This window comes from Salvelinus alpinus, chromosome 20 (assembly GCF_045679555.1).
Source record: "Salvelinus alpinus chromosome 20, SLU_Salpinus.1, whole genome shotgun sequence".
Classification (NCBI taxonomy): domain Eukaryota; kingdom Metazoa; phylum Chordata; class Actinopteri; order Salmoniformes; family Salmonidae; genus Salvelinus; species Salvelinus alpinus.
Genome location: NC_092105.1, coordinates 39,340,871 through 39,350,308, shown reverse-complemented (window position 1 = coordinate 39,350,308; position 9,438 = coordinate 39,340,871). Strand labels below are relative to the sequence as shown.

The following is a 9,438-nucleotide window of genomic DNA, read 5'->3' as shown; positions in this document are numbered from 1 at the left end:
GAACCAGTAACATACATTTGCAACAAACAAGCTAAATTCACAAAATATTTATTTTGCTTTGTAGTTATGGGAAAATATGGAAAAACCTGGTTAATGTCTATGGGAAAAACAATCAGCCGAGGCTATTCTGGTACATTGCCTTCAGTGTCCACTAGATAGCAGACAACTTCTTTGATTCACTCCTACAGCTACATGGTATGTATGATACATGGTGTATGATTAGCCTACAAAGTCATCACAAATGTTAAAGATTATACATTATAATAAAAATATAATTTCATTTATATCATTAGACATTTAAATAAAGGTATACTATGCAGCTGAATACATTTACTCTGAATGATTGATCTTAAATCAACTTGCCAGGCCTATCCGGTTTATTATGGTAAAACCACAAAACCGATCCTGGATCAGTTAACGACTGCACGACCCGTTCAGACTTCCTATCACGTGGTGCAGTAGCTTCCTTTCTTCTCAGAACCAAGGAAAGAGAATACTTCGCAAAATGGAGGTGATAAATATGTTGATTGTTTATCAGTGTCTGCATATATTTGCGTTGCACGTAACAATGTTAAGTGTATTATGAGCAAACAGGTCTTTGGAAATGATGCAGCGACATAATGTGCACATGATTCTAACAGCATTTTTAGGAAGGCAACATTAACGTTAGCTAGCTAACGTTAGCGCTGCTGCGTTTCTCAACATTTGGCTAGCAAAATTATCATGCCAGTCACAGGGTTCTACGGTTACAATGTTGCAGTTATTTTGGTTTATAGAACGTCTCCACATTAACAAGTACTTGGATGTATCATTCATTGGAATACATAGGCCAAAAATGTAGGTCAGGCCATGTCTTACCTACAGATTGTAACACCAGACAATGATGTAACCCCCCAAAAGTGGTATCCAGTATACTGGGTGTTACAGGTTAACGTTACTGTTTGGTGTAACAGAGAATTTTCGACCAACCTTAGCGATTCGTCGAAACTGGGGTCTCATAAAATGTTATTGTCCAGTTGCAGGAGGTGTTTTGGAATTTAGAAAATGCTCTGTTATAATAAATAAATTAAAATGTTTTGCGCCATAAAGGAATCCAACAATGAGGAGTGTGTACGCCGCCATCTTGTCTTTTTTCTTGTTTTTTCAAGTCTTCACTCATTGATTGAGGCAGGTGGATCCACCCCAAAGTGTCGCATGTCATGACACACCTGTCTCGATCAACAAGAGAATACTTGAAATGGACAAGATGGCGGCATACATGTGGTTTGATTACTTAATGGAGTCATTTTATTTTAATAATGGAGACTTTTCTAAATTCAAATGGACAAGGACATTTTATGAGACTCTGGTTTCCAAGAATCTAAGACCATATTCCTAAGTTTGGTTAAATTATGTGCTACAACAAATGGTACCAAACCTGTAACTCCCAGTATAATGCATACTTAACCATGTTTGTTTAAATCACATTATCTGGTTTTACAGTCTAGCTAGAGAATAGCCTGTCCTACAGTTTAGGTCTATGTATCCCAATGAATGAACATTCAAACACTTGTTGAACTGTGGAGACATACCATCATTCTACAAACCATAATTACTGCAACATTGTAACTGTAGAACTCTGACTAGCATGATGCAATTTTCTAGCCAAATGTTGAGAAACGCAGCTGTGCTAAAGTTAGCTAGCTAGCATTTTGTCACTGCATCATTTTCAAAGACCTGTTAGCTACATAATATTTGCACTTTAAAATGTATTTTATAACACTTTTAAAATGGCAAAACTGTTTTCCCTAGAATGTCCAAGAGTCTTGGCTAATGAGAAAATTCTATCAATACATTTACACTAAGATATTGCAATCTAGGTTATTACACTGTAAAATGTTTGAAATAAGATGGTATAGTCTGTTATTCATACAATTTCATTGTTGTGTGACATGCATACCTGTTTTGAAATTTTTTAACAGGGTCATGAAGCTAGGGAGCCTGAACAGCTCAGGAAGCTGTTCATTGGGGGCCTAAGTTTTGAAACCACTGAAGAAAGTTTAAGGATCCATTTTGAACAATGGGGAAACCTCACAGACAGTGTGGTATGTATGCATTTCACAAGTGTCTGGTATTTACAATGCATTTATATGAGGAGTAATGTGAGCTAATACGTTGGTTTCATGTAGGTAATGCGGGACCCAAACAACAAGCGCTCGAGAGGGTTCGGCTTTGTAACATACTCCTGTGTGGAGGAGGTGGATGCCTGTATGGCAGCTCGCCCTCATAAGGTGGACGGACGTGTTGTTGAACCTAAAAGGGCTGTATCGAGAGAGGTACGTAAACTCTGCTTCACATTCATTTGCGATTGTCAAAATGTGACAAGTGTGTGCTCACTGCTCAGCTTTTCTTCTGTCACAGGACTCTAATAGACCGGGTGCCCACCTGACGGTGAAGAAGATATTTGTTGGGGGGATCAAGGAGGACACACGGGAGGACCATATCAGGGAGTACTTTGAGACCTACGGGAGGATTGAGACCATTGACATTATGGAGGAACGCGCAACTGGGAAAAAGAGGGGATTCTGCTTTGTCTCATTTGATGACAATGACACTGTGGATAAAATTGTTGGTACGTATGGGGTTGTTGCCGCTTTGAATTGCTCATTTTTAAATATCAGTAAACATTCCTTTGCTGAAGATTTGCCTTGTTTTCTTTTCAGCTCAGAAATACCACACAATAAACAGCCACAACTGCGAAGTCAGAAAAGCACTCCCAAAACAGGAAATGGAGGCGTCCAATCAGAGGAGTAAGCATAATAACCCATCTTTATATTTGTCCAAATGTATGAATGTTTCAGAGTGGCACATAGAACATACTTCAGTGTCAATATTGGCATTTTCTTTTTAGATAGGGGTGGTGGCTCTGGAAACTTCATGGGCAGAGGTGGTAACTCTGGTGGTGGCAACTTTGGGCAAGGTAAGTCCCTTTTCCATTTGATATGTGGATACGTTTGGAACTGTAATCGCACCAGCAATGTAAATGGAATTATCTTGTGTGTTACAGGAGGCTACGGTGGCGGAAGAGGAGGGGATGGATACAATGGATACGGTGGAGAGGGTCAGTATTTATGTAGCGGATCATCAGATAAGGAGCGGGAACTTGACGATGCATTTCTAAAAGAGAGCTTGCTCAAATCTGAGCGCTTTTCTGTCCAGGTGGAAACTACAGTGGGGGACCTGGCTACAGAGGTGGACGTGGTGGCGGGTATGGGGGAGGAAGTCCTGGGTATGGAAACCAGGGAGGAGGCTTTGGAGGAGGATATGATAACTACAACGACAGAGGCAACTTTAGAGGTACGAACACCTGTTTTAGCCTGTATATATTGTCATGCAACATGATCTGTTTGAATGAGCTGAACCCACATTAATTGGATGTGACGTCATTATTCTAAAAAATAAATCTCTGTGACTCGTAGGGAACTTTGGTGGTGGAAGGGGTGGAAATTACAATGACTTTGGCAACTACGGAGGACCGCAATCTAGCTATGGTCCCATGAAGGGGAACAACTTTGGTGGCAGAAACTCTGGTGGTGGCCCCTATGGAGGTGAGTATTCTCTCACTGAGCTGGATGAGGTGATGTGCTGTCTGTCTGATGTTGTGATGACACAACCCTCATCTGTCAATCATTTGTTCCAGGTGGCTATGGCTCAGGCGGTGGAAGTGGGCATGGCTACGGCTCACAGCGATATTGATACTATGACGCTCGGGTAAGTTCTGTTTGAAAACACTGTGCATACCTGACTGTATAGTACAGTGTGAGCCCACGCAACACTAGAATAACTATTTGTTTTATCCTGTATCCATTCAACAGGCTTCAGTTCTTAGCAGGAGAGGAGATGAGCAAGGATTTGTCAGGAAAGCTGCAGGTTACTGTACTTTTAGGCAGTCGTCTGAAAGCATGTAGAGGAACAGAAGTCAGAAAGTTATTGCAGCTTTAACGGGAAACTAATCCTAAGAAAGACTGTACACACAAACTACAAAGTGCAAGGGTGTAGCTAGTACCTTATTTGTGGTAGATGTTCCCCCACTTTATAATTGTTCCTTTTGTGCATCTGAAGTGTATGTATTGTTGTGCCTGTGGAATCAGGAGTTTAAAAAAATAAAATAAAAAAGTATTTCGAACTCCAGTCAGTTTTGAATAGTCCTACATTATTTTGCTGTAGATTGATAGATTTTCTATGGTCTTATCTTTGTCGTTTTTGAAAAACTTGGTCCTGTCAGAAGGGCCTATACGCATCAGGCCCTCAAATAAGCTAGAGCTGTCTTTTTTTTCTTTTGAAGTTAATATGATTGCAAGTCTTTGTATCAAGTGTATTATGATCTGTATTTCAAGAACCCCATGTATTTTATTAGTGACAAGTGGTTATAAGTAGTGCAGACAACAATTTTAAGGAAATGTGTTTTACACTACTTGTATGCAGTAAACAGAATTCTAGATTGTAAAAAATATTTTGACAAGTGGAAAAAAGTTTTAATAAAGTTGTGTAGTAAAGTCTTTTGAAGTATAGTGCATCATTGGCTCAGAGAGATTGAAGGATTTGATTCTTGTCATGTCCATCATCACTAATCAAGTGTAGCAAATCAATATCCTCAGAAGTATGTTTTGTTTTCTCTGAACTTTGAAAGATTCATTTTTTTCCTGCCTGGATGGAAAGGGAGTCTTGGCTAGTCCTAGGGCGAGGGACACGCATCGCCTAGCCAGGATTGCACTAGTAGGATTGTTACAGCTACAAGCCACTTCAGTTGGGCCTCAGCGGGTCAGTATGGAAGATTGCAGAGTGTTTTTTCAGACAGGACCTCTTCAGTCCCAGCACAGTGGACATGTCAGCATGTTGTGAGAGAAAAGAGAAGGCAGCAACGAGAGCCACACCCTTGGAGGAAAGCATATTCTAGCAAAAAAAGTAACTAGAGTTCCTGGACACTTAGAGATCCTGTTGAGTCAGATATGGCAGTTTACCAGGAAGTTCTTACTAGCTTTCAGACCTTACAGGGGAAAGGGAAGTGAGTATTTCACAAGCAGTGGTAACATAAAGAAGATGCAGGTAAGAGTAACCACTTTGCTTGGTTTACAGATCGTGAAAGAAGCATTACGACTACTCTTAAAGGCTGAAAATCTCTAATGACACGATTACATGGACATTTCTGGATGGGTAAGACTTAAGTAAATCTCAAAGTATACTGCAAGGTGTAAGACTGCACACACCAACATTCAAATAGGGGTGAACAATTGCTGTTGAATATGGAATCCCTTCTAAGAGTAAAATGGTATTCACTCCATTTTTGGTCATTTCTAAGGATCTCATGCATTTCTTGCACAGCTCACTGATCTCTGGGAGTCTGCAGATCAGACTTTACATTCACGCAGGCTTACACTACAGGTATCTTGATATTTTGCTCTGCATCATTTTAAAGATTTTCTATACAGTACATCGCTTTGAAAGGTAACATTTAAAAAAAATTAACTTAATTAAGGATGATGATTTTTTCACCCCCTGGTCAGACAAGGTAGGTATCATATATTCTAGTTTGAATACATTAATCCAAGTATGCATGTCTATTAGATGTGTTTCTTAAATAAAGACATCTCCTAAAAGGAATTAGTGATAATCTATGTACAGTACCAGTCAAAGGTTTGGACATACCTACTCATTCAAGGGTTTTTATTTATCTTTACTATTTTCTACATTGTAGAATAATAGTGATGTCATCAAAACTATGAAATGACACATGGAGTAACCAAAAAAGTGTTAGACAAATCAAAATATATTTTAGATTAATCAAAGTAGCCACCCTTTGCCTTGATAGAATGCCAAGAGTGTGCAAAGCTATCAACCAGCTTCACCTGGGATGCTTTTCCAACAGTCTTGAAGGAGTTCCCACATATGCTGAGCACTTGTTGGCTGCTTTTCCTTTACTCTGCGGTCCATCTCAATTGGGTTGAGGTCGGGGGATTGTGGAGGCCAGGTCATCTGATGCAGCACTCCATCACTCTCCTCCTTTGTCAAATAGCCCTTACACAGCCTGGAGGTGTGTTGGATCATTGTCCTGTTGAAAAACAAATGATAGTCCCACTAAGCGCAAACAAGATGGGATGGTGTATCACTGCACAATGCTGTAGTAGCCATGCTGGTTAAGTGTGCCTTGAATTCTAAATATATATCACCAGCAAAGCACCATCACACCTCCATTCTTCACGGTGGGAACCACACAAGCGGAGATCATCTGTTCACCTACTCTGCGTCTCACAAAGACACAGCGGTTGGAACCAAAAATCCCAAAATTTGGACTCATCAGACTGTCCATTGCTCATGTTTCTTGGCCCAAGCAAGTCGTCTTGTTATTGATGTCCTTTCGTAGTGATTTCTTTGCAGCAATTTGACCATGAAGGTCTGATTCACGCAGTCTCTGAACAGTTGATGTTGATGTGTCTGTTACTTAAACTCTGAAGCATAAATTTGGGCTGCAATTTCTGGCTGGTAACTCTAAGGAACATATCCTCTGCAGTAGAGGTAACTCGGGGTCTTCCTTTCCTGTGGCGGTCCTCATGAGAGCTAGTTTCATCATAGCACTTAATGGTTTTTGCGACAGCACTTGAAGAAACTTTCAAGTTCTTGAAATGTTCCTGATTGACAGACCTTCATGTCTTAAAGTAATGATGGACTGATGTTTCTCTTTGCTTATTTGAGCTGTTCTTGCTATTATATGGACTTGGTCTTTTACCTAATAGGGCTATCTTCTGTATACCCCCCTACCTTGTCACAACGCAACTGATTTGGCTCAAACGCATTAAGAAGGAAAGAAATTCCACAAATGAACTTTAGCAAGGCACACCTGTTAATTTAAATGCATTCCAGGTGACTACCTCATGAAGCTGGTTGAGAGAATGCCACGGGTGTGTGAAGCTGTCATCAAGGCAAAGGGTGGCTACTTGGAAGAATCTCAAATATACAATATATTTTGATTTGATAACACTGTTTTGGTTACTACATGATTCCATAGGTGTTATTTCATAGTGTTGATGTCTTCACTATTATTCTACAATGTAGAAAGTATTAAAAATAAATAAAAACCCTTGAATGAGGTGTGTCCCAACTTTTGACTGGTACTGTATGAAAAGTGGTTGAGATTATCCATTTGTTGAGAACGCTGTGAATACTCTATGTGAAGCAAACATGATCTCTTTGTTTTGTTAGCCTCAAAGCCTCCGAAAAGATTGGTTTGAGAGAGGGCGGAGAAAGAAGGCTTGGCGTTCAAAGGTAATGTATGTGGGTGAAAGGGCCTGGAACTGCAAATACTACAATGTGCAGTGCTATGCTTTTTTCCAACGTGTTTGTCCACTGGACCCTTTTGAAGTCGTCATGCATGATTCACATGAAGTGTAGCTGAATAATGGAGGTAAACTGTTATAGACCTGAATAAATGCAGTTGGAACCAGAGCCATACAATGCATTCATAAAGTATTCAGACCCCTTCACTTTTTCCACATTCTGTTACGTGACAGCCTTACTCTAAAATTCATTAAATTCCCCCCCCCCCCCCCCAATTTACACACAATACCCCATAATGTCAAAGCAAAAACAGGTTAAGACATTTTTGCAAATGTATAAAAAAAATGGATCACATTTACATAAGTATTCAGACCCTTTACTCTGTACTTTGTTGAAGCACCTTTGGCATCGATTACACCCTCGAGTTTCTCCCATTCTTTGCAGATCCTCAAGCTCTGTCGGGTTGGATGGGGACTGTTGCTGCACAGATATTTTCAGGTCTCTCCAGTGATGTTCGATCAGGTTCAAGTCCAGGCTCTGGCTGGGCCACTCAAGGACATTCAGAGACTTGCCAAAGCCACTCCTGTGTTGTCTTGACTGTTCTTAGGGTCTTTGTCCTGTTGGAAGGTGAACCTTCACCCTAGTCTGAGGTCCTGAGCACTCTGGAGCAGGTTTTCAACAAGTATCTCTTTGTACTTTGCGCCATTCATCTTTCCCTCGATCCGGACTAGTCTCCCAGTCCCTGCCTCTGAAAAACATCCCCACAGCATGATGCTGCCTCCACCATGCTTCACCGTAGGGATTGTATTGGCCAGGTGATGAGCGGTGCCTGGTTTCCTCCAGATGTAACGCTTGACATTCAGGCCATAAGTTCAATCTTGGTTTCATCAGACCAAAGAATCTTGCTTCCATCTTCTGAGAGCCTTTAGGCGTCTTTTGGCAAACTCCAAGCGGGCTGTCGTGCCTTTTTACTGAGGAGTGGCTTCCGTCTGGCCACTCTACCATAAAGGCCTGACTGGTGGAGTGCTGCAGAGATAGTTGTCCTTCTGGAAGGTTCTCCCATTTCCAGAGGAACTGTGGTGCTCTGACAGTGACAATTGAATTCTTGGTCACCTCCCTGACCAAGGCCCTTCTCCCCCGATTGCTCAGTTTGACCGGGCGTGCCAGCTCTAGGAAGAGTCTTGGTGGTTCCAAAATTCTTCCATTTAAGAATGATGGAGGCCACTGTGTTCTTGGGGATCTTCAATGTTGCAGAAACGTTTTGGTACCCTTCCCCAGATCTGTGCCCGACATTATCCTGTCTCTGAGGCAATTCCTTCGACCTCATGGCTTGGTTTTTGCTCTGACGTGCACTGTCAACTGTGAGACCTTATATAGATAGGTGTGTGTCTTTGCAAATCATGTCCAATCAATTGAATTTACCACAGGTGGACTCCAAGTTGTAGAAACATTTCAAGGATGATCAATGGAAACAGGATGCACCTGAGCTCAATTTCGAGTCTCATAGCAAATGGTCTGAATACTTATGTAAATCAGGTATTTCTGTTTTTTATACATTTGCAAACATTTCTAAAAACCTGTTTTCGCTTTGTGGAGTTTTGTGTGTAGATTAATGGGGGGGGGGGTAGAATAAGGCTGTAACGTAACAAAATGTAGAAAGGGTCTGAATACTTTCCGAATACACTGTATATTTAGTTAGGACTACTTTTATAATATTATTCAAATTCTAGACATTCAGTTACATAGCATTGTTTAAATTCTCCCCAATGTTAATGGGGCGCTAGCATGGCTGTAATAGAATGTTGAAGTGTCTTGTCTGGTTGGAACTATGTTTTATTTAAGTGTTTTGGCTTTCACAAAAGATTTTTATAGATTTGAATAGATTCAGTTCATAATATTCAAAACTAAGTTTAATGTACATCATGGGCTTTCTGTTTTGTGGACAATAAACAAGGCTATTGAAAAAAAACGAAGGTCTAACATAGATCAACCCAATAGCTGTTTTGATTCCATTGTGAATGACATTTGGATCACTGTAAACCGTTTTGGTTTGTTCTGTTTCGAAAAACACAGTTACGCAATCCCAGTCAGCAAAGCCATTATGTTCATCTGGCATACATTGTTGCA

The 9,438-nt window shown here is 40.6% G+C and overlaps 1 protein-coding gene across 1 annotated transcript; it reads left to right on the top strand.

The window, feature by feature from the left end:
* Positions 1–402: 402 nt before the first annotated feature.
* LOC139546839 (heterogeneous nuclear ribonucleoprotein A3-like) lies at positions 403–4,538 on the top strand. Its single transcript, XM_071355692.1, has 11 exons — positions 403–511; positions 1,962–2,084; positions 2,169–2,315; positions 2,401–2,611; positions 2,703–2,789; positions 2,891–2,959; positions 3,047–3,100; positions 3,199–3,336; positions 3,459–3,587; positions 3,680–3,750; positions 3,855–4,538. The coding sequence occupies exons 1-10, from the start codon at positions 506–508 to the stop codon at positions 3,733–3,735; spliced, it is 1,020 nt and encodes a 339-aa protein (XP_071211793.1). The 5' UTR covers positions 403–505; the 3' UTR covers positions 3,736–3,750; positions 3,855–4,538.
* Positions 4,539–9,438: the final 4,900 nt, after the last annotated feature.

Coding starts and splice junctions, on each gene's coding strand:
- LOC139546839 (XM_071355692.1), top strand. Junction 2,085..2,168: donor GAAACCTCACAGACAGTGTG/GTATGTATGCAT, acceptor GGTTTCATGTAG/GTAATGCGGGACCCAAACAA. Junction 3,101..3,198: donor CAATGGATACGGTGGAGAGG/GTCAGTATTTAT, acceptor TTTTCTGTCCAG/GTGGAAACTACAGTGGGGGA.